General features: G+C 44.7%; 1 protein-coding gene across 1 annotated transcript in view; it reads left to right on the top strand.

The window, feature by feature from the left end:
* Window positions 1-4,842: 4,842 nt before the first annotated feature.
* Window positions 4,843-26,327, top strand: part of LOC135396126 (uncharacterized) — a 166,593-nt gene continuing 145,108 nt past the window's right edge. The window contains exon 1 of the mRNA XM_064627164.1: window positions 4,843-4,923. Within this exon, the coding sequence (XP_064483234.1) occupies window positions 4,849-4,923 (75 nt within the window). The 5' untranslated portion in view covers window positions 4,843-4,848. The remainder of the gene's footprint in view (window positions 4,924-26,327) is intronic.

Here is a 26,327-nt window from a genome sequence, read left to right as displayed (position 1 = left end):
CAACGTCGACTCCACAGACCAACCCGCGATTCACTTGCTTCTTCTTTCATTCCGAATTGATGAAACGTAACATTTCCGGGTTTCAATTTCGCGACTTCTCCTGAAGTTCCTTTCACTGACTGCGGATGGTGATAATTTCCACGAAACTTCATGAGATTCTACTCGAAATGTCCGAAGCAAATGGGTCGAGTCATTGATTGTGATTGATGCAAGTGTGCCACAGAGGGTGGAAATGCGAGGACGAAAATAAATTTGCAGTAATGTGTGTCATTGAGAAGGGTACTATGTATAGCGTACAGAAAACAGGTTCTCTTATTTGTCGAAGGTAAGAGAACTTCGATAGATTAAGGGACATCAATCATGTCGAGAGCCACGACTCGGCTTGTGACGGTCCCGCAGGAGCACTTGGCACGAAATGAATTGCTCGCGGTCAATATATAGTTTCTTTCTCTTTTTTTTTGTGTGTATTAGACACAGATATTTTACAAAAGGCTGTGAGAGCAGCGCTGATCTCGGCTCTATTGTTCCACCAACAAACGCGTTTTGGTGTAGCCAGTACTGTCTGGATCGGGACTAACATCTCCATATTTTTCTTTCATTTCCAATCCAATCATATCCATCTTGGCAGGCTGGTTATGCGGCCAGGCGGACATCCTGTAGGACAGTGTACGGAACTACTGGACGACAAATTATCTAAAATTCATTAATCACCTTATTAATTAGATGTTTTCTGGGAAATGCGATAGAGCAGAATTGGAACGAGTCATTACCCAATTCCACCGTCCTGATTAAACACACTGACAAGCGAACACACCTTGAGATATAAATTGCCAAATTTCTCTATGCAGATGAGCCGAAACCAGAACTGCGCACTACTCGAGCGCAGCAAGAGCAACTGGCAATGTACGTGGGAGAGCCACGTGCTTTGGAGCGACGAAGCTGGTTGGAGTAGGCGGTAATCTGTTGGCAAGGTAGACCGCTCTCCGACCCAGATAAGGCGTTAAGGTCGCGTCGTTTCTGCACTCGAAAGGGCGAAGTTCTGGGTTTGCCTTATTTGCATACCGGATTTTCGCGCGCTCTCACAGCTTACATCTGTTTTTTAAACGTGTTCTTTTTAGAAGAAAATTATAAAAACACCCTGTATATACGAGCAGTTCGCGATCCATCGCAGAAGGGTGCGAAGTATATTTACCTGGTATAGTTTAGCTGTCCTGCACTAGTTGTCAAGATTAGCAAGACCTTTCTTGAAGTCAAAGAAGACAACATCGACCCGAGTGTCTCTGTCCGGACGGGTAGGTACCTTATTGAAATACTGATAATAAATAACCGCAGCGAAGGGCGAAAGAACGTTGTTCAAGGAAATCCATAAGATTAGAAAGCATATGGTATTCTACTTGCCTGAACTGGGATACTTATGATGCGCTTATAGGAAGACACGTAAGCGCGCGCACACTTCGGAGCCGCCCTTGTGTACACTGGAATTACTATCCTGCATGGTACAGTTGTTTATTAAGATCACAACGAATAGGTGTAGATGTCCGCCATTCTGCGCGTCTAATTCCATGACTGTTCACCTTCGCCGGTAGCGAGTCCCTGTGTGTGTCTGTGCTGCTCTGCGCTTCAAATCACGCTCAGCCACCCTCAGGGAATGTCTCTGTATGACCTGTGCTGTCCCTGTGAAAGTCCGAGTTATTCAAGGCACCCACAACGCCTGATAAATCGCTTGTTACAGATATAACGCCTTGTGCCAGATTCCGTCAACAATCGCTCCACATGTCTCTTGTAATTGGACATTACCTTCCCCTTCAGCTTTCCACAGCGGTGACAGGTCATTCGGCCCACATTCGCTCAAACGCACCATTCACTCCCTTGTGCCATAAAAAAAACACACACACACACAAACAAACAAGCAACATTCACTCCGCATCCAAACACCGCAATATTTGCTCCCAAGTCAACCCTTAGTTGATCATCATCGTTCCCTCCTTTGTGATGCCTGCACACTTCCTTCAGCATCCCTTCCTTGTCGTGACAACCACAAACTTGTTCGACTCCTATCGTGACGTAATGACTCCTCCTCCGTCATCTTCCTGTTTGCCTCCACACATTTATTACGGTTATGTCTCTTTCCATCTCGGCACTGTGAAACTCATCATGATATCTTCCTGAAATTACCGCGAGCAATGGGGTAGAGTGTCTCCTGTGGCGATGAAACATTCCACCCATCGAGAAAATCATCGAGAAAAGGGAAAAGAAAGAACCCTCCTTCCCCTCCCGAAAAGGAAGGCTACAAACCTGCCCCTCTCCCCGCGCTCCCGAATAAGTCTGATTTATTTGAAATATGGCAGTCGTCGAAAAAGCCAGACAGGTGCAGGGCCACGCCGCTGTCCGACCTTTTTGACGACTGCCATTTTACTGTTCATGTCCCCTTGCACCTTGATTTTTGTGTTGTGTTCGTCCCTCTGTGCTTTCAGCCTCAGAACAATTACCTTCCATCTAATTTATTTGATTATAATCAGTTTTTTTAACTAGTAAATGGTCATCTTTTCAGTGGAATCATGAAGTATGATGACATGACATATAGTTTCGGTTTCCTCATATGCGGCATTTATGGCAAATCCCACTGGTCTACTTTCGTGCAGCGCAGTGTAGTGTGCCGGTGGCCGCAGCACCGGGCTAGAACCTTTTTTTTTCAGGGTTCCATACACTATTAAAGCTACTTGGCTTAATATTATACTCTATCATGCCGAGGTCTCTTTCTCTCTCCTTACGGAAACCCGCATCATTATAATTCATTGTTTCGTGCACTTAACGCTTCATGATGCAGGGTTGCCCAACAGCACGCATGCGCTAGCTGCCTAACATAGCCGGCAGCTCAGTAAGCCTGGCTTTCCCATTGATTTTGCAGTTCGATTAACAATGCAGGAATCGAAAGGCAACGTCTCCACGCGTGTGTTCAGACGTCCATTGTTATTTATCAGCGTCAAAGTCAATGGCGCCAAAGCGGTCGCGACGTACACGCGCGACCGTGGTTCCTTTTTCTATAAAGCGGCCATTGCAGTGAATACTAGGCATTGCGATAGCGAAGCGAGCGCAGAGCGAATAATATGACAGTCCGCTCAAAGTAACTGCTCAAAGCCCGTCGGATTGGCTCAGGGATTGTTTCCTTCAGACAGACAACGGTGCCCGTGGTAGCGCGCTTTTCCTGTCATCAATATCGGTAAATATCGGTGAATATCGGACTTTGCATTCATGCCACCGTGGAGATCGATCATCTCGAACAGGACTCGCGGAACTTCGTAAAACATATGTGAAATAAATCTGTTGCTTATACTTTCACGCTCCACGCAAATACGAAGTAAAAAAATTATAAACGCAGTACACAATGGTGTCGCCAGGAACAACAACAGCTTTATTTTACGATGATGAATAAGGTGTTTCACCGCAGTTCAAGAAGCAGACGATAATGACTGTCTTTTTTTTTTTTTAATTCCGTGTGAGCACCGCCAAGCAACTGTGGCTATGTGGCTATGAGCATCGTACAGAAGCGGACAGATAGAGATAGGACAGCAGGAAGGAGTGTGGGACAGGGGGTTAATATGCGTCCTGGGCCGACTTCAAGAGCCGGCATTCATCTGGAAAGTCTGCAGGAAAACCCAGGGAAAACCCCAGACATCACATCCGGTGCGGGGATTCGAACCCGCGTCACCTCCCAGTCTCAACGTGGAAAGCCACGAACCTGCACCCTAACCACTGTGTCATTTCCGTGACTGATGGCTGTCGAAGTCCGTGCTTTGCTTTTATCCAAAATCTGAGGTGATAAGACTAGCAAAACTAACAATAATAACAAATCTCTTCGCGGATGCTGATAGCCCTTGAAACTGTGGTGCGACTGCGGATTCAACAGGGGTAAAATGAGGCTGGTACTTCCTGTATTGAATTCGGTGACTTTACTGTGTCTTGTGCAATGCTGGAAACGCAGAGTTTCGAAATTAGATTCCATGATGAAAGAAGCCTCCAGCTTCCAGCCTCAGAACATCAGTTCTTTCATGTTCAATAGATTCCATGATTTCAGAAATTGTAAAAAGGTTTAGCTAACCGTCATACAGCTATGTTAGTCTCTACTTATTGCCTTTTTATCATACTGTTACGCTACACACAGCACACATGCTACACAGCAGCGTAGCTCGATGTAAAGTTTGAACGCGGAATGGTGATATTCATGAACGCGACGACTTCTTCTGTTCTACAGCATTGTAAAACACCACCGTTATTTACATGCGCAATATTCTGCCCATACTTTGTCCATCTGAAGAAGGCTGCCTGACATTTTCTCATGTTTGGTTACCTCGATGCCGTTGCGGCCTCATAAAATCCAACTTCGTTCAGAACTTTTCTTTCTTGGGGAGTTTCAAAAGCGAAGATGTCACATGCCTAGGACATCACCATAGCAGTGCTAGAGTTGACCACACGTTTACGCTGACGAGTAACGTATTATAACAGATTAGATATACAAAAGCAAAGACTACAAACGAATAGCGGAACTGTAAACAAGTGGTATCCTCTTTGCAGTGTCAAATTCGCAACACTATGAGTACCTTTTGTAGAATGTAACTAACGCTTACTGCCAACTCATCTTGTCGACATCGATATTGTCACGTTAAACGGAATCGAAAAATGAACCCTCGAATAACTATGGACCTTAGAGAGGTGCTATTGCGCGCCGGCTTCTGTCTAGGGAACCTCCTAGGGACACTTAGGGACACCTAGGGAGGAGAGCGGAGTTGAGAGTTCATCGAGCGTGTATGTTGGGCGAGCAGAGCTTTTCTGCGTGACTCTCGGGGAAGGATGGCTGTCCTGAAGAGGTGCTGTTGTCGGACAACGCTTCGGCACGGAAGCTACGCGAGCGGTATCTTCACATTGGTGAGCGAAACAGTTACATTTTGTCTTTTGACTCAGAGTTCATCGTGCACGCGAGAAAACAGTGGAATTACTTTGACAACGCATATATTGCACGGTGTCATGGTTTTTGCGTGCGTGCTGGTGCAGAGCTACTGCAGGCGAGACTCGTCAATGTTATGTACAAAGTCTATATTTCCCATACCAGTGTGTCCGGTTGTCGCAAGCAGTAATATCACGCTAGAAGTGAACGTGAGCGAACCCAAATGTTTCGGAAATATCCGTACCACGAGGCTACGAATGATGTTAGGTTGTCCTTATGCAGTACTGTTATCCCCATGTTTCCCGCCATTCCGGTTCAGTCTCGTCGGTCTCGCCGCAAAACCTACATGCACGTCATACCTTATGGACCGGTAAGCAAACTGCACGTGTATTAATGACTATAGTCATAGTATCATACTCTCCATATTTTGCGTTTATAAACCAGTTATATGTACCGTAGTTATAGAAAAATATACCGTTAATCAGTGTTGGGGTAACTCGTTACTGCAACTAAGCTACTTTTTTCGGTAACTTTTAACTTAACTTTGCCAACTTTACTTTCGGTGACTTTGCCAAAGTAACTTGGGGAAGTTCCAAGTTCCCTCTCTTCGATTCTGGTCTACCAACATCGCTCCCTAGTGAGGCGACAGCCATGTGCACGCCGGTCGACTCCCATGTTGTTACGCGGTGAACGTTGCAAATTTGTGTTCTGGCCGTACATTAGGAGCCTCGGGTGACGCTCATCATAGCGACGAGCAGTGTATTTATAATGACGAAGGGCATTGTGTAGCAGGATTAAAACTTTGGGGGGTTCTAAGACATCTGGGTAGAGGACAACTCATGAAACCTAAACTTTCAATGCCTGCTTTGTGCTCCGTTCAAGAACCTTATTACGAGATCAAAATCATCCAATGCTTCCCTAAAGAAGTACATAAAGGTAGGCATCTTTCGTCATATGAGGTATTGGTATAGTTTTCGTATATCAAAGCTAACACAACACTCAGAAACAGTAGACATTTACATGTATTTACGGCACTATAGCTTTCGCGTGCATAGTGAACCACGCTTCTTCGCCGTCTTGCAACGTCTTGCAACGCCCATTTTCTTTCTTTCTTTCTTTTTTTTTTTTTTGCTCGGTTCGTTTCCATCGGAAGATGGCGGCGACCCCCGAAAAAAACTACAAAGGTGTAGCTTAGATCAAATTATAATATAGCTTAGGAATTATAATTTTCAGATCAATATATCTGAATTAATTATAAAAACGTCAAGAACTGAAAAGTGTATATTAGGTAGCAAGTAACTAATAGAAGTAGAAGTAGTAGTAGAAGTAGCTTAGTAGCACAAAGTAGCTTAGGAACTTCAAGTTCATTTTTATTACCTGTAACTTCGTCAGTAACTTAGTTACATTTTGTTTTGTTTTGCACAGTAACTTCCCCATCTCTGCCGTTAATGCATCATTATGTACTCCTAACTGCAAAAAAACGAACCCTCAAGAAACATAATTCCTCCGAGTGATCGAAGAAAACGTGTTCTGGCTCCCGTCGTATCTTCTTAGCACTTTTCATATTTTGCTCCCATTTAAATTTCAAGGATAACATCGAACGCGTTCAGTGCTTTTATGCCTTCGCTCATGTTGACCAAAGCTTACTGCTGAGAAATGTAGCAAAAAGTAAATGTGTTTAAAAGAAAAAGTAGTTCAGGTAATGATCCTAAATATCCAGATCGATGGCGGTGGAATGCTGCCTGATATAGGAACAACAACAACTTTATTTTACGATGATGAATGGGGAGTCATGATATAGGAGAAGTGGAGGGTGCAGTTGAAAACACGATTTTAAGGTCTTAAAGGATTTAAAGTCTTAGGCGTATGGGACGCTAAGCACAGGGACGCGGCCTTCAATGCTCTTGTCAATTTCATTGTGAAATCTGGACTAGAAACCCTATACTAGACGGTGCGTGGGCATTACTATGATCCTTGATGTGAACGGCGCGCTCGGTCCTGCGTGGTCGCGGTCGTTATGCATAATGTAAAACCCCGAGACTAGAGAACAAGAAAGGACAGACACAAACACGAAGTCTTTGTCACGAGACTTCGTGTTTGTTTCCTGTGTTTCGTGTGTTCTTTCTTGTTCCCTATAGTCTCGAGATTTTACATTATGCATCATCTTCACCAGCTCGCTTGCTTCCTAGCCATTTTTTCACGGTTGTGACGCTCGCCCCGATGAACTTTTGCGGTGCGCTCGCACCTTCTGTGGTGCGACCGTACAGTTTCTTTTTTGGGGGGTAGCAGAATTCGCTTGAGCGTATTCAACTTCCCCTTGTTATTTAACCAACCAACAACAACAACAACGATTTTAAGGTCGTCAACGGAACACCCGGTGACATATTCCAGGTCAGATGTGAAACACCAGTTTAAATTCCTGACAGAAGACATATGCACAAAGCTATGGTTACAAGTCGACAGACGGTCATCCTTGCTTCATCAGATTGGCCAGGAGCTGAAGTTCCGTGTTCCGTCCAGCATACCGCGACCTATACAAACGCTTTTGTATCGGTTTCGCCTTAACGTTATGGTCACCAGTTTCCCCATAACGTCGGCGGGGCTAGTTCAGCAAACTGTCCAGTGTGTGCATCTGTGGAAAACACGGAACACATCGTTATGCACTGCACAAGATATGCATCCCCAAAAGGTACATTGAAGTCTGCTCTAGACCGCTTGGACAATAGAACCTTCGATATAGTGAAAGTGCTAAAATAGCTAAAACCAGTGCTAAAAACACTAAGAACAAAACAGGACTGACGCACTGTTTTGTTCTTAGTGTTTTTAACACTGGTTTTAGCTATTTTATCATGTGTGACCAACAGGCCCAAATTGGTACTTTATTGTGAAAGTGCTGGGTGTAAGGCAACCCAAGAAGAGAGATGCGGCGTTATCAGGCTTGTCAAGTTCATAGTGAGCAGTGATATGGAATCTCGTTCCCGTTAGTTTCTCGCAATTCATTTCACTTCTAGGAGATGTAGCTTTGCATGTGCACGTACAGTACGGTGACTGGGAGGGAGTGATGTTTTTCTATTTTTATCTTTTCATTTTTCTTTTTCCTTTCATTTAGGGGATCTTTGTGTGAGTAGCAGAATTCGTCAGGTGATATCTTCTCTTTTTCCATATATATAATCAAACTCTCAACGGTTTTAAGGGGATACTGACGTTCTAAGCTCTATATTGTAGGCACAACTATAAGGCAGAACGTGTTAAAAGTGTACTGATGGTATACTTGGTTGCTTGGACATTGTCGTCTGATTTGTCGACATTCTAGACCCCGGACCTCACCGGAGGACTTTCGGTAAAAGCGATCGCTTACGATGCCGCACGACATTTCCACCCTTTTCGACAAGGTTGGATTCGTCAGCGCAGTGTCCCGAAATAGATGTCTTGCACGTATAGCGTGCAATTCAGGCACAGGTGATGGGGTAGAGTTTCGGAACATTGGACATTCATTCTAGCCCTTTTATAAGGAGCGATCCAACGGAACCATGGCGGAAAACAGAATCTAGGACTGACACTTACGACGCTGGAACAAACACCACACACCTGACTGACAGACAGACAGACAGACAGACATACGAGGAAACAACCATCACAGTCGTTTCTGGTTACCATTCATCTTTACATGCTTCGCAACGGCCAGCAGGTCGCAACGTTGTTTTCCCTATAAAACCTCAGTGAAAAATTCGAGAGATTTGATTGAACACTAAAATAGCCGTCGAGCAACTCGGGATTGTGCTTCGTAACAGTATGTCCTTATACACGCTGTGAAAAATCTTACATGCTTCCCAGGCCTCTCTTCTGAGTACTTTGCTCAGCCTCCGTGACTTTGAGAATGCCTAAACAGTCCGCAAAATATGAGAATATCAGGATGAATTATCTTCTTTTGTATCGCTAGGCTCCGAACCTCTGGCTTTACATGACGCTAATGCTGTCATCATATCACGTATGGATAAATAGAGTTCGGTCCTCAGGTTGGAAGAAAGACCCCGTTTTGTACTGAAAGGAACTTGACTAATGTCAGTGCTTGGGGTATTTGGTACATATTAACTTCAACTTTGACGCTGGAACAAGCACCACACGTACAGACATACGAGGAAACAACCATTACCGTCGACGGTGATGGTTGGTGTCCTCGTACGGGTTGGGACAAAAGTTTACGGAGCACGCGAGCGGCGTACTTTTTCTTTGGTGCGATACCCTAGCGGCCGCCGGAAGTGGATGAGTTCACTGTTTCGGAGAGGTGGAAGGGTGCGCTGTGAGCGACACACAGCGGTAGCTTCCACTTCCCAGACACACCCAATCCCCCAAGCGACGCCGGAGTTACCACTGTGTGTCGGTAACAGCGCACGCTTCCACCCCTCCGAAGCAGTGAACTCGCCCGCTTCCGCCGGCCGCTAGGGTGTCGCACCGAAGAAAAAGTACGCCGCTCGCGTGTTCCGTAAACTTTTGTCCCAACCTGTACGTCTGTCCGGTGTGTAGTGTTTGTTCCAGCGCCGTAAGTTCAAACCAAAACACACGGCCGAAAGAACTTCAGTCATGAGGCATTCAGTCTAAACGGGCATGCAAGGCACTTTGGACACATACTTTTTTTTTTTTAAATCGTGATATATGAATATACTACATTCAGGAACACAAAATATTTCCTTTCGGAAGGGCGAATTTCCTGAAAAAATTAGTTTCCAAGAATGCGCCCAGCGGTGAAGATCAACCCCGGGTACTCCACATGGGTCGGGACTGGTAAAGGACACCCTTCCGAACGGCGTTTGAGTCCCATGACACACGCTAAAGGAGATACTCCATTTCGTGACGAGCCGTTGCGGAAGAGGAGATTGCTATATTAGTGAGTGCTAGTAGACCGTTGATAAAGCGGCTTCCGAAGCTAGTACCGTGTCTGTACCCAATCAACTGATAAGTGAGTAATGCACACTTCCATTTGTTCCGGTAGGTACGGTAGATTGACGGTGATGTTACCAACGGTCTACGAACACTCTCTAGCGTGTTTTATTAGTTTTAGATGCTAATGAAAGAGCTCGCCGTTGTCGGCCTCACAAAGGTGGGCAACGTCACGACTAACGCTCTGGGAGAATGGGAGAATCCTGAGCCGACTTCTAAGGGAACTGTGCCGACATATATCTGACAGCGTCTGAGGAAAACGCAGGAAAAACCCCAGACAGCACAGCCGGCAACGGGATTCGAACCCGGGTACCTCCCAGTCTCGACGTGACATAGCCAGCACGCTAACCACTCAGTCACGCGAGCTGGTTAAGTATGTACATCGGAAGGTGTTCACGATAACAGTCCCCAAAACATGATAAGCCAATCGCCCTCCTTCTTTGAAGCGGGTGACATCGCATTGCTAAACTTCGATTTGATAGCTTCCTTTATCGTACCGTTTTCGTATAGTGCTAACGATCCACTAAAACTCGACGATCGAAAAGTCGTAACCAGCCGACGATTATTCGATCACGGCAATTTCAAATAGAACTACTTGTAGTACTAATTACTAATTACTAACGTCTAATAGTGCTACTTGAATACTTGAATTATTCAATTAATTTTAATTAATTTGTAATTAAATCTTAAATTTAATAAATTAAAGTTTAATTTAATTAATGTTAATTATTCTAATATTCAGTTTTAATTATTTAATTATTCAGATGAAGTTAGAAAGCCATTTTGCAGTTAATCGATTAATCGTAGTTTATAAAGACCTCACGTAGGTTCATGAAGGCCCGTGAGTACAATACTCTCAAGACATGTTTCAGCAGATGGCGCTACTGTCGTGCGTCACCGGCGCGACCTCAGTTCAGCAAGGTGTGCTTTAACGCAGTAAAGGACTCCCACCGCAGACGAGTTCTAGCTAGCCCACGTGTCAGGGGTATATGACCAACATATCTGAACAAACAGGCAAGAATAATCTGCGCGGACCATCTTATGCGTACTTCCAAACTAACGTGTTAAATCCTCGCCTTCTTCTTTCCTTTTCCATCTCATGACGAAGATCAAGAACATATCGGGTTCACCATTCACACATCCTGGCACCGATGTTCTTTAGTTCATTTCCTCTGAAAAGTGTAGTTGTACCGGTCGACGCTGTCTCGTTCCGTTGCTGAGCTTAATCCCGACAGCTCAGACGTTGCCGTATCGCCCAATGAAGGTTTTCCCGACAGAGTTTCAAGAAAAGCGTAGTGCGATGATGGTCGTCTTGTATAACAACGTCGCACGATTTCATCGCTGTATTTCGTTTGATAGTGGCTGCGCCATCCGGGCAAACGACGCGCGGAATCCCTCGACGTGCGATAAGACTACGTAACGCGAGAAGAAATGATTGAAAATAAAGTCAGTCGTACGTAAAGGCAGACAGCTGCGAGAATCGCTATTGAAAGATGAAAGATGGAAACATTGAAATTGAAAGAGACGTGTCCCTGGGCACCTTGAGGCTTGTGTTGTTTTCTTCTGTTTCTGGCGCTCCAGGCTTAGAACAGTTATAGCTGTGTCACGCGAGCAAAGCAAATGACATTATCGTCTGATGCCATTCGGGTCCCGAATGGCATTGTCCATGAAGGCCGTTCCACGCGTCAGTTTGTAAAGACACTAAATCCCATGGTGCCGATGCCGCCAGATCACTAGTCACACTAAAATTTGTGCATGCTTGAAAACTTAAAGGTCATCAAACAGGTCGCAAATGCGTGGAATATTCCGAAACTTAACCGCCGTAACTTGATTTTCATGCGGATAAGCTATGGTATACCATACTAACGTGGTCATGTAAGTGTTATTGCCAACTGGCACCCAACTTAAAAAACCAAACAAAAACAGTATGGCATCTGTTGCATCGAGACCACTGTTGCTGTACTCGTAGAAGAATACTCGATGAATAACTTCAAATTATGAGATAATGCTGTGCTGCACGGTACGAAATGATTTTATGCAAGAATAAAACTGTTGCTCCGCGCATGGGAGCGAGAGTAGACATTTCATCGCCGAGTGAGTTGTGGCGATGCGTGCGTGCGTGTGTCTGTCTGTCTGTCTGCGCGTGCGCTATAAAACACGTGGGAGGCAATGTGAAAACATTGAGTGCGTGTCACGCTCGTGGAATGAGGCCTATCGGTAACTCGTCGTCGAGCCGTGCCAGCGCTGCGTAGTGGTTGGCTCATATGCTATAAGGACCTGTACTTGGTGCCTGTACTTGGAGCCCCTGTGCCGCATGATTGAAAGCAACGAGATGATGTGTGAGCTGGAGCTCGGAGTTACTGAAGTGAACGTGCTGGCTTTCGGGCCGTACAGGGGAAGAACTGAACCTCGCACTGGAGGAAATATACGAGTTCACGCGCTCTTCAGGGGCGAAAGAAAACTTAAACAAGACTGTCATGACGTGACTCGGGGAGTGGTTGGCAAGAGCAAGCTCCTTCCTGGACATAAGAAGGGGGATCTATTTATTTGGACAGGAAAAGTCAGCCAGAAAGGACGGCTTGCTAACATGAGAAGGAATACACAGGTAGAGCGGGGGGCATCTCTATCATCCTAGACGTTTGTGTGGATAGACGCTTGTAGCGATTATTGGCCACAGTGCAAAGCAAAGCAAGCTGCAGGGGTACACAGGACGGTGCATAACGTGGTCCAACAGGGGATACATTGTCATCGGATGTGACTCGAAATATACAGTGATCGAAATCCCCGTTGCAAAATAAACTACTGGCCTACTAAACCTTAACCCTTTTTTGGTAACTTGTAACTTAACTCGGTACTTTCGCGCCGTGGTAACTTTCAGGGAAACTCGTTCCTTTTTCAGGTTTTTCACTTTCACTTCACCTTTTTTTTCACTGGGTTCATTTTCCCAAAGCAACTTCAGTTCCAAGTTACTTTTAACTCGCTTTTAACTCACGTCCACATATTTTCTTTCTTTCTCTCCGGTTCCTTCATGGCATTTTTTGCCATAAAACGTGATATTCAATCAATGACAGTATCTTATTCAAGAAGTAAGAACCGCTGCCATTGAAATGAAGCTGAACCATTGTGCACCCACAGGGAGTATAACATGCAAAGCGTTCGAATAGACCTCTACGAGCGAAACGTCATCATGACATTGGTAGACAGACTGAAACCGAAAGAAATCGGAAGGAGAGGGCTCGGTTCCACGAACGGGCACTTGTTCTCTGCCTCCCATTGAACGAAAAACAGGACCAAGGGTCGCGTCCCTTTAAGGGATCATATCGTAATCCGCTCAAGACCGTGGCTTTCGAGCGCGACCTTGTTCACCTTTAGCTTCGAGCGTAGTTCAATTCTATCAAATTGGTGGCGCTGCCGAACACTTTGACGTCATTTGTTTACAAACAGGGAGAGGTCTATTGTTGGATATTGTTTCTATTGTTTGTTCTTATATCTCTGTTCTATTGTTTCAGGCTGAAGAACTTCGTTATTAACTTAGTTACACTTTTCACAAGGTAACTTAACTTGTAACGAGTTCTTTTTGACGGGTAACTTCTCAATCTATGCTCAGTACGCTGTGCGTATTTTGATGCTTGTCATCCTTCCTCGCATTTAGAGGATTGATTCAACGAAACTACCAATTAGCCCTTGCGGGAAATGTCCTGGACCTTCTCTTAACTAGCGGTGACATCAGAATCGACTATCCCAATATTTTTACCTTCTCTGATGCTTGTACAATACATCACAGTCCAGACGTTTACACAGCGATTCCCCGGGCTAACTGTTATCAGTATTGGTGATGATGGTGGTGATGACAGATAGAAGGAAAAAATGGTAAGTTTTATCAGTATTGATTGATGATTGATTCTTTCGCGCAACGCAAAAGAATCTGCATGCAAAATGCTCCCATGCAAAATGCATTCTGTTGCATGGGATAGACTCCCAGACTCTGAGATTTGTGCCGAAAACAGCTCATGCTTTCGTTGATTCCATTACCGCGATGCTTACTCTTGAGCTATTTTATCATGATAATAACACTATGGTGTGCTGTTTATATTGTTGTGTATTTGTTGGTTGTTTACTTTGTTGAGCATTATGTGTGTATTTGCTCGCTTGTTTGACCTGATTGCATTGTACCCTCTGGACGACATGGCCGGCAACTCTGGCTAGCATTATTCCTAACGAGGTAAACATAAATAAAAACTAGCTTAGCAGTGGATCCGGGAAGCACAGCGCCTATTGTGCACGTAGATATATGGCATCCCACTTTTCTTGTTGATCTCCCAGTGGTAGCCAGCAGGCAGCCTCATGCGCGTGAAGCTGTACAAACGTATGTCTACTCTCGAGGAAACTACTCAAGCCTCTGTGATTACTTACGAGTACAAGCCATTGACTGGATCCCTGTGCCTTCTGTGACAGATGTCGACGAAGCGTTCTTACGCTGACTGAACCTTAATGTTGATGTTCACGATAAATAAATAAATAAATAAATAATAATAATAATAATAATAATAATAATAATAATAATAATAATAATAACGAGGTCTTGAAACAGCTATGACCAGTTTTATCCCAGACCTTTCCTTCTAATAAATGTATACCCCCCCCCCCCCAACTTTTAAATCAAGATCCTCTTCCTGTAGACATCGTGGTTTTCAGCTGGCTTGAGGAAACTGATCCGCCAAATTTTTGAAGCTCTTTCGTAATTTCAAAAGATCGGGGAGTTTATACTGGTATCATGAGTTTAGCGCCTGTCATCGTGAATATGGTGAGCGAGATGAGCTCACCATATCGTGAAGTCAAGATTTTTTACAGGCGTAATAAGTTGACTTACAACTGCGAGATATCGTCAAGTCTACGCACGTGGCCAGGGGGTGGGGGGGGAGGTACGAAAGTTTATTAAAGGAAAAGGAAACATGTCCAAGAGCTTTCTGGAAGTTTGTGAAATATAGGAATGCGATGTTCTTCGTAAGATCAACTTTCTTTCCGTGTGGACGACAAATATGTGAGTGAGCCAGATGAAATAAGTTAACTATTGGCACAGTAGTTTTCAAGCCTCTTCAAGTCTACTTTCTCCTAAATCCGAACTTGTCGTGTGTGATGGTTAACGTGGTCCAAGTACCGACGATCTCAGAAGACGTTGTGCAAGCCATCCGCGACATTTATTCGGGAATAGCAGCTGGTCATGATGGCATACCACTCTTTATAGTTAGAGGATGTACTAGCATTTTTACACCTTCGCTAACTCATGTATTCAACCTTTGGTTATCTCGCTGTCAGTATCCCGCACTATGGAAGCCTGCTGTTATTGTCCCAGTCTTTAAGAGTGGAAGGACAAGTGATGTTTCTAATTACAGGTCGGTATCTTTGCTGCCGTCATTCTTATAGGTGTTTAAAAAACAGCTATAAGAATGACGGCGTTCTTATAGATGTTTGAAAAAGTCTTGTACAAATATCTTCTGCCACATTTTAATAGATTGATGTGTGGTGGTAGTGCTAATGAGAGCCCGCCGTTGTCGGCCTCACAGAGGTGGGCAACATCACGACTAAAGCTCTAGGGAATGTGCGTCCTGGGCCGACTTCTAGGGGAACTGTGCCGACATATTATTCATGTGTGAATCTCAGCATGACTTTTTGCCTCGCCAGTCAGTGGAAACAAATTCGGACGCCTTTCTTAATTACGTGGCCCCTTATTTGCATAAAAAGGGTCAAGTTGATAGTGTATTTTGTTTGTAGTAAGGTTTTTGACCTAGTCAATCATTCTCTCCTTGTACGTGAGCTCGACTGCTATGGCCTCAGCTGTCATTTTGTTCAGTGGTTCCTAAGTTATTTAGAAGAAACAGGTAATGCCGTGAAAGTTGACAGGCAGCGGCTTCCCTGACGATTATGTGGCGTTCTCAGGTGTACCCCAAGGTGTACTCACTCCCTTCTGAAAGTATATTCTCTCCGTCTTCGTCGTTTTTCACTGATCGCCTTGAATCAGTCGTGATTACATTTTCTTGCCCTATTGGAAATTCCTACTTGACTCCATATGGTATTATGACACCATGTCCTACATGATGAAGGAACCTACATACAAATAGGATCCTGTTTAATTGTGGGTCCTACATGCAAATGCGATCCTACATATAAACAGGATCGTATTTGGTTGTGGGACCTACATGCAAATGCGATCCTACATATAAACAGGATCCTATTTGATTGTGGGACCTACATTGGGTCCTACATGCAAATAGGTCCAAGTCTCTCGTGGTGATCCTGTATAATTTGTGCACCCTATTGCGCTGTGTATATTAGGAAATAACAAAGCATGCAGCTTCTATTTTTTTATTTTTTATTGATATCGTTCATCATCCCTCTGACATGTCTGTTGAACAATCACACTCTTGCCTGATGTACAGCGTCTTCAACACCTTTACAGATCATGCTAGATGATAGCTCTAAGATATATTTCTTGAAGGCATCTGAAACAATAAAGCGAGTTAGGAAGCTAGATTTAACAAGGGATAATACATTATGTGTCACATAAAATGTGCCAAAACTCGTGCACAGGTTAACCAGACTTCCCACATATGCTGTTACTTGAGGTCCAAAGACAATTGTTTTGTGTGTTAGCAGTAAGATGCAGCAGTTAATTGTAACTATGACAACTGGGGCTACAGCAAGGGTGTCAGTAAGGCATTACCTGAACAGGATGAAAACAATGCGCGTTGACTTATAATATCCGCGATTATTTACATTTTGTGCATGTTTCTTCCACACTCGGGGAAAATATGCATGACCCAAGCTGAGTTATTATGAATTAATAACCAAAAAAGGAAGATCTGTATCTTTAGAGCACCGGTACACTGTAGCAGGGCCGCTGAAGCATCACACATGATATCAACCTGATGTTAAGAGATGATACAGGTTAACCAACAGGGTAAGAGCACACGATTACAGATGGAGGATAAGGCAATAGATAACAATAGGGTAATAATCGCACTGAGCGGATAAAGTTATAGGAACCCACACGCTAGGAAGAATACAAAGCAAAAGGTGCACGAAACATGGCATTACATGCACACAACTAACCTTCAATTCACGAAATCCAACAGCTTTCGGTCTTCCAAGGTACACACACAGAAACAGGTCCAGATACCACTAGTAAGGCATGAAATACAGTCACAGCACTGCGGGGCACCAAAACCACCAAAACTACAACGAAAGACGCTTCCCGAACGAGAGCTCTCTGGACATGCGTCCGAACGCTTCTAAGATTTCCCTTCCAAATGAGCTGGAGGAATTCGAAGCTCCAAGGGCGCCGCCTGGCTGTAACGGCTCTCCTCCATGCTCTCCTCGCGCTACCGCGCTACATCCAGAAAGCAGAAAGTCGCGCGTACGGGCGACCAGTGCCATTGGAAAGAGGACGTTTTTCCTGTCAAAATAAGTCTTCAATCACATTTCTACGCCAACAAACAACCGACATCGAAAAAAACGCCCCCAGCCCCATGTATAACGAGCCGCTGTTGCCATGTTGTCCTCACTCCAGAATGGAGAGAGCTAGAAAGATCCCGCAAGTTTCTACCCGATCGGTGTTCGGAGTGCACGAATCCGTTAATAGGTGATTCAGATCTCCCGCAGGGTTCAAACCTAAAAACAGGGACGAAGGTTGCAGAAGGAGAGTCAGCCTAAGGAATTTCGGGAATAACGCCACAACCTGTAGTAAATAGACGGGAGGTGCGAATTGAAAAGTTGTAGAGCAAAGAACGAAGAACACGCATCCAAAATTAATTTCCAGTAAATTGGAAGTTAGGTAAGCGAGATTACGGCACTAAAGGAACGGCACCCACGGAAGCGTCTCCGAGCGGCGTCAGCCAGACTTGCTGGCGCCAGCGCCATGACCCTCCAACTCCAAAGCCCATATCTGGGGAACGGAGAGTCGCGCGCTTACGGGATTAAAGCGGTTGGAAAGAGCACGCCAAGCGCTTCAAAACTATGTCAAACACGACTCTGTAGGTGCAATGGAAATGGTTTTAGGAAAAAAACAGCCGGCAGTCCCATGTATTGGGAGGAGTGTAAACACGGAAACCGGTAGCTCGAGAACCAGAAGACTTTGACAGCTGTAGTAAATTTTGCCACGTTCACCGAGTTGAGACGAGTACACTCCAGAAAGATGAAAACTGTCCGACGCGGGCTTCCTTCCGAAAAGGGGCCTCAAAGTTTAGAAAAACAGAGTTACGAACGCGTCTCTGCCCATAACCCCCGAACCGCTAAAGACCGACCCATGGTTCCATTTGACCGATCGTAGAGCGACTCAAGTCCTACTAGGACGGAAATTCTGGCGTCGACCTGACTAGCGGGGCGGATGTTACGGAGCTCCGAGTGTATCGGAAGTGCAGACGGAGGCCTGGAATTTCAAAGTATCTCGACTACTTTTAGGATTTCCTGCGAGCCGTGAGCGTGCACGTGAAGGCGAAGGATTGGGGAATCTGTCACAACAAACCGCGTCCTGATAGAACGGGTTTAGTCCTAGATATTAGACCGAGAACCCCATCGACACCGCAATGTCGCTCGATGGGGTTCAACCGCCACCTCGACCGGTTGCGCACTGCTGTCGAAGTTTGTGCTTAAATAGCACTCAAAAGAATGCACGCATCATTGTATGCTTGATGTTTCGTCGACTAGTAATGGGCATGCTCTATGCATGTTCCATAAATGAATGCAACCTGTCCATTCAGTTGTTTTCAACCTAAAAATATATATTCATTTGCAGTGGTTCTAATAGAATTCGCATTTGATAACCTGCCGTATGTGTGCGCATTGGCAAACATGATTGAATATGACTAGTTCGTTCTGGCCCCAGTTTTGAAGGATATATATATATATATCAAATAATGTTTGTTGCCGTGTTAATATATCACTTCCATATCTCAAAATAATTCCCCACGTCCTCCCCACATGAAACCAAACAGGTCACGTAAGATCTCCCATAGCTCCTTTTTGATGCCTTGTAGGATCCTACAAGTCTGCTACGTAGCCGGATATAGGTAATGTAGTGTCCTACAACTCTCCTATATTGCCGAATATGGGACAAGTAGGACACCGCAACTCTCCTACATAGCCTAATACGAGACATGTAGGATCCTATGACTCACCTATATGTGAATGAATATAGGACATATAGGATCCCACAACTTTCTCACATGATACAAAATAGGACATAAAGGATCCTACATCAATTTGTATAGCATAAATAGGATCGCATACAACCTATTTGGCTTTTTTTCAACAGGGTGTACTCCATAACATTTTGAATACGACATACGGAATTAGTTTGCTGAATTTTCATGCGCTGCACCGATTCCCGTCGTCCGTAATATGTCCCCGTTTTATACGGAAGATACCGCAGCTCACCAGTCCCCCACAAGAGATGTCTTTTAACTCTGTGTCCATTCATGTTGACCAATTTAATTCATTTCAGCGTCATTTTAGACCGGAGTGCTTCGCTACCTCAACGTCTGACTTTGGTGCACTAATGTATAGGCATTGCTGTTTGCAGGTACCTTATTCTATAAAGTATTATTGTTATTATTATTAGTAGTAGTAGTATCATCATCATTATCATTATTCCTTGAGCTGGTACATGTTTTTTGTTTGCATGCATGGCTGAGAATAAATGCCTAAAAAGAGCGTACTGCACTACTGGTCCCTGCAACCAAGAGGTGCGCGGTTCGACTCCTGTCGGTTTCTTTTTCTTTCTTTTTTTAAACGACTGCATTATGTTTCAACACTTAGGCACCTTCAGGCTTGTGCGGCGTTCGTCTAATTTTGTATTCCAGCCTCAAAACAGCTCCGTTCTATCAAGAATAAATGACGCTGCTGATAAACCGTTTACCAGTTACTGCTCGGACCAGTGGCGTATCCATAGGGGGGAGGGGGGTTCAACCCCCCAACCGTACCTTTGGAAGTGCATTTGGGAGAGGGAAAGTGAGGATGAAACCGTTACCCCCATGTAAAGTGCTCGTAGAAGCCCTCCCGAAATATTTTTCTGGCTACCCTACTGGCTCGGAGTACTGCAGATGTCAAGAGAGCGATATCCTCCTTGCTTGTCACTTTGCCAGCGTTTTCCTCCACGCCACAACGACTCTGACTACATGAAATGGATGCGTTTCTGTGATGGTTTCATGCGACACAGCATTTACGTAAAAGCATGGTTCCTGCTGCTTCAATGCGTAATCTTCTTAGCAGCTAACGAGCTCGTAACATCCAGATGCGTTGTCGCACTTCCGCAAGCACACTTTTTACGACGCTGTATAGAAGTCGGTGATGCTTGTAAGGCGGCAGCAGGACGCTAAAACGCTACTGATAATGAGACAAAATAGTAGGATGATTAGTACCCTCGGAGACATGCTTGAAGACGCATGATTGAAATGCCGTCCGAAAAGGGATGGTAGTTGATGAGGTCGAGAGGTGGAATATCTTCCCCTCTTTGCAAGTTCGATAGCTCGCTTCCAAAGGATACCATTTTTAGCAATATCGACGCAGTATTTCTCCGCCTCCTTCATCTTATTGGCGCTGAGGGGATAAGCTACCGTTTTCTTTGGCGTCTGCTTGTTTCCTACAAAACGTCTTTGTCATGGCATAATTGTGAGTCTTCTCCAGCGGCCTGATTTCAAGAGTGGTTTTTGTCCTAGGGTTATAAAGTTGGCTGAATATGGCCATTCCTGCTCGATAACTGCTCTTGACGAGTACATTTCTGGGGACAATTGTCCTTTGATTGAGAGATCTATCCATGACCATTCCACTGCACAAGCTGCACATAGGGAACTTTCTCAGATAAAATTTCTCATCTTCCTGGCAGCAAAGCTTTGTGCAGCAATTGCACCCTAGAAAGTCCATCTAAGATGTTTATTTAGATGTTTAGATGTTTATTTATTAGTGCCCATAAACGACGCGAACGTTTACGTAATGGTGCACGAACAAGAGAAGGAAAAACGGAATGATTAGAGCAAACAAATGGAATTATAACTGAAACACATTAGGGAGCTAATAACGAGTGTTTAAAAAGGCAACACTTGAGAACCCTCCAGGTAACTCAAAATAAAGACGAATCTGAAGATACAGACATCGCATTGAATGTACTTAAGATTCGGCAAAGGGGCAAAGGTCAGAGCGGCAAGGTACATAAAAAGGAGCAAACCGCCTAATAAAAAATACTGGATCACGATATGAGACGAGAGGCAACAAGTAACTGCAGTCTACATGACTGTTCACAAGTTTGTGTAAGATTTTTGGAAAAATATTCCCGGGAACACCACCGCAAAGGATGTTGACCCGACGACCGTGTTATTAGCCGCGCGTTCAAGGGCACGGCCCAACTGCGGGCGGACCAAAATCTGAGACCTTGTACAGTTAGAGTTTTAGAGTCCTGGTCTAAAGTTAGAGTTCCTGACAACGAGTTCATCGTTAGCATGTCAGCGTCTGATTTCGCAGGTGCAAAGACTGTACATCTGGCAAACTGACCCCGTACGTGATGGACTCCCCGGAAAGATCACCGCGCCTGCCATATCTTCGTCATTCCGTGTAGGATGCTAGTCGCAAATAGACTTCGATAGGATGTTCTCGATGGCAGGTGTCTCGACAGCTTGCGGTTTATCTTCAGTGTCGAACTGGCTCCGGAACTCCAACTGCACCAGACCTTTTCTGGTGTCGTCCGTTCTCGTACCAACCTCGCTCTTTTCTCGGCTTTCCACTCCAACCCAGATTTGGTCACTATTCAACTAGGATTCGGAATTCATTACTAGCAGACCTAACATGTTATCTTTTCCCTGTTTCTAAAGTGCTTTACTGCGTGTTGTTATAAGTGATTCATGATTACATTACATTTCATTTTATTAACTTGGCCATAGTCGGCCCAAGAGCCTAAACAATGGTGCATGGGCAATCAATAAAACACAGCAGACTGAGTTAGTAAGTACTGGTTAAGAGCCTTTTGAATTTTTTAACGTTTGAAATAAACAGGTAAATATCACAAACATTATGTACCCCATTAAATAAACATTGCAAGCGCATTATTGGGTTTACTAAATTCACTTGAGGCACTTGGAACATCTGACGACGCCTTACCCTGGCAGCACACTATGGATCCTGGTCCATTATTGTTGGGACACTGGAACTACCACGTTTACCATTATTCTTCCAATAATCATTGCTGCATGGAAATGTTCATCCAAGGTTGCCATCAATCAGTCAATATTCGCTGGTCACTAGAAATATGGTCGCAATATAGCAATGAAACAGGCGATATTGGCTGAATATGGGCATTGTGGTCTATCTATTGCCGAGGAGCAAACCGTATCGGATGGAAGCGGGCAATGCGGTTCGAATATAGCTCGTGACAAAACAACATTGCCTCGAGGTGGGCAATGTGAACTACATATAGCCGTCACTCAAACAATATCCCATGAAATTTGGAAATATGGTGAACATATCGCCGGCGACGGAGCAATATTGGTTGAAAATGGGCAATGCGGTCAAAATATAGCCACCGACCAACGAATTTTCACTGAAAACTGGTAATATGGTCCACATTTTGCCATAGAACGAATAATATTGGATTCAACTGGGAAATATAGTCTACATTTCGCCCTCGGGAATCTGATATCGCCTATATTTTTCCAGCCTGGGACCCACATTGGGGTGCTGCCTGGGTAGTTGTTAATAGCGCAAGCATTGAAACAAATTGTTCGTGTCAAACATTCAGATTCAAAAATGCCATGCACACACTTGTAAAGTAAGACCAAAACACAAGTTGTAGCCTACGTCTACAATCTGACGATTCCATATCACAGCGATTTAAAATTATCACGTATTCATAACAGAAACTCCTTCCCAAATATCTCTCATAATGGATCCGGATAAATCTACGCTGTACATCCTTGATCTTAGATGTCAGAACTAGACTGATACTATTCCACACTACCGAACGCTATTCCAGCTTCAGGATAATAAGAGCACGGAACAGTCTTGTAAAGCAATCAGTAGAACTGAAACCACGAGTGATTCTTGTAATAAGGCCCAAAACAGAGAAAAAAGAACTTACAATACAGTTAACATGCTCTGCAAACTTTAGCTTGCAACCCACACAAACACCGAGGTCACGAGATACGTTCAATTTCTTCAAGGAAATGTCTCCGAGGGAGTAGGCAAAGTCAATGGCGATTTCTTTCGAGTGAAAGACATCATAAACGTTGTCTAATAGTTTAACATAACACCGCTGCAGCTGCACCGTGATTGTACAAGGGTAATGTAGTTTTGTAACATGATCTGTAACTACATGAAGAGATCAAAGGTCGAAGAAATGAAAGGCCGGATGGGCACGAAACGATATAAATACAAAATAAACGAGACGTGGACAACAGAAGTAGGGTTATTAAGTTAAACAAAAAACGATTTATTATGACTTAAACTAGTTAATTATAAAGCGCTAAGGGAAATTTACATTCAGTCTGACTGTTTCGTTCTACTGAATAGAATATTTATTTCACCCGTCTACGAAATGTTCAAAATATCACAAAGCCTGACTGCCGAAAAATCTCAGACCAGTGTGCAACACGGCCGCCATCCCCCAGAAACAAAACGATGTCATTTACCTTCTCCAGTTCCAGTATACACAAATGCAAGGTACGTGCTATAAGTGCATTAACCTATGGTTGCCTAACTAAGAGAAGCACACTATGTATAGATGAGCCCCGTTAGTCGTACACGTCCGTTGTGAAGAGCAACGTGGCGGCAGGACCAGTGTCGCGAAAACTCCTGCTCACCCAACAAAAACAGTCTGTGTTCTAAGTAGTCTGTCACTAGTTGAGTCACCATGGAGAGTCTGGGGTGCATCAGCCGGTTTCTTCTATTCTGAGCTACGGCTGTGCAGCGAAATTTCCAAAGCGTAAAAGCTGCTATTATCATGATTAGCTGTTCGAACCTTGTCCTCATCTGTTGCATAGGCCGATACCGAATGGAAAAGCGGCGACACACGAGTGTCCACAGAGTCTTTGCTGTGACACACTCTCGTAGCACATGGTCACTATTTTCCTCGGCGCCGCAGTTGGAACGTGAGGGACTGCTGAGAAGACCCCACCTGGCCAGTTTGTCTTTCGTTGGCAATATGTGCCAACTTGCTTTCCAGAAAAAATCGCTCACTTCACTGTTCAGGCCAGTGGGCTGCCTTCCCTTCTTGAACCTGCCCAAGTGCGCGTCACCTTCTTCGATGCTCTTTTTGTGGAAGAGTTCTTCGCATAAGCGAGAAACTGAGGCGAGTCGAGGGTCCGGATCAGGCACAGCTTCCTGTAAACGATTGAATATCTGGACTACTTTTTTGTAAATCAATGGTGGTTCTTCAACCGCCGGACATCTGTTTCCGAGTCCACGCGGCACTAGTACTCTCCTTGATGGTCCTAGCCAGAACAGTACCAGCGGCCGAGCAGGGGAGTCAACTCGTTCTAGAATGTGCAGTACTCCTTTCATGGCAAAGATAGAGGAATACATCTCGATACACGGAAAGCTCCAGTCACCTTCTGACTTAGGCCATCGCAAGATGTCCCGTGGTAACCAGTGTTTTCTTCCGTTCCAGAGGAAACGAAATACAAGAGAGTTGATTTTAGCTGTGATTCTGGCTGGGGGATACATGATGCGGGCAGCATACCACAACTTGCTACAGAACACAGACTTGATCAAGAACACCCGTTCTTGGAAAGACAAGTTGAACTGCTGGGCCACTTCAATTTGTCCAGCAAGTTTCTCCAAGATCACGATCCAGTTTCGCTCGCTGGCTCCGACTTGTGTGAAAAGCACGCCGAGGATGTTTATTTCTGGAGTGTATGATATGTCTGGAGGAAGTGGCTCTCTGAAACCCGCCACCGTAAGCGCCTTTGACTTTCGTAAATTCAGCTGGGCTCCCGATAGTTTTCCATACTGCCGAAAAATCTCGAACATGTGTGTTACACTGTCGCTGTCCCTTAGAAATAAAACGATGTCATCCGCATAGGCAGATATTTTAACTTCTCCAGTCCCAGGGAGAGGAAACCCATTGATGCGTGCAGATAGCGCAACATTACGAACATTATGGCTCGAGACTGATTATAAAAAGCATGGGGGACAGCGGGCATCCTTGTCTGACCCCTCTTGTGACTCTAAAAGGGGCTGATACTTCTGCATTGACGACGATTTCTGAAGATATATCGCTGTATAGGTTTTTCACCCACTCAGTGAACCTGGGAGGAAAACCAAAACACTGCAGCACCCACAGAAGGTAGTCAAGGCAGTCATTCTACTTGGAACGCTTCAGCCCGGCGCAGGGAAGTGACACGATCTTGGGTCGGATCCACCTGTGGAGGCCGCAGTGCAAGTCAGCAAGTGCATATACAAATGAAAAATAGCCGAAGCTCTGTGGCTGCACGTTGAGCATATGTTTATAATTTGATCGTGCACTCACTCAGAGTGCACGATCGCCCCCCCCCCCTCGTGATCATGGTGTCTCACCCCCCACCTCTCTCTCTCTCTTTCTCAAAATTGCTTGGTCCCTGGCCAAATCTAGCCCACCAACACTCCACCCTCAAAGCCCTTTTGACATTTTTGGACACCGTAGGACTTCGATACTTATTATGAAGGGGCTCATTATATCATTCCCCATATCACCACCCGAAGTGGGGTGGAGTATAGCCCCTGGCCATGAAACTCCACATTCATCATCTTAAAATAAAGTTGTTGTTATTATTGTTGTTCCATCGTCGAATTCTGATATGCAAGTGAGCCGAAGCCGAAACCGAAACCGCAGCGACCGGGAGAGCAGGGAGCACAGCGCTCATTCCACGTCAGAGGGCTACGTGCTTTGGAGCGACAGAGATGATTGGAGTAGGAGCTTGTTGAGGAAAGTGACGTCATTTGAAGCTCATGTTTACTGAACGAATGAACTCTCGAGACAAGATGATGATGTGACATGCATGAGGTTTACGCACGTTTTTTTTTTTTCTTATTTTGTGTGTGTGTGATGATAATGATGGGCTGAGCGTTGCATTTGCAAATTTGCAATAGTGCTGATCTGCTGGCCAGATCAGCCGCTTTCCGGTCCAGATAAGCCTCCGTCGGCGAAGGTGACGCGTTCCTGAGGCGCGCTGTTTTGGTTTCGGCTCATTTGCATAGCGAAATTCAACGCTGGATATTTCACGACAGACACACTCGTTTCAGCATTTTTAAAAGATATCTAGAATGGCTTTCAATGAGGTTCTTTCTCCCATTCTGCTATCTCGCTTTTGCACTAAATTCCCAAATTAAAGAGTTAAGTAATTAATTTAAAGTCATTAGTCGTGTTATAGCTACTTACACTCTTCGAGGGGATGTTCGCCTGGCCGTCTAACTCAACTCCAAAACATCT

The sequence above is a fragment of the Ornithodoros turicata genome, chromosome 5 (assembly GCF_037126465.1).
Source record: "Ornithodoros turicata isolate Travis chromosome 5, ASM3712646v1, whole genome shotgun sequence".
NCBI lineage: Eukaryota > Metazoa > Arthropoda > Arachnida > Ixodida > Argasidae > Ornithodoros > Ornithodoros turicata.
This window is presented reverse-complemented; position numbering and strand designations above follow the sequence as displayed.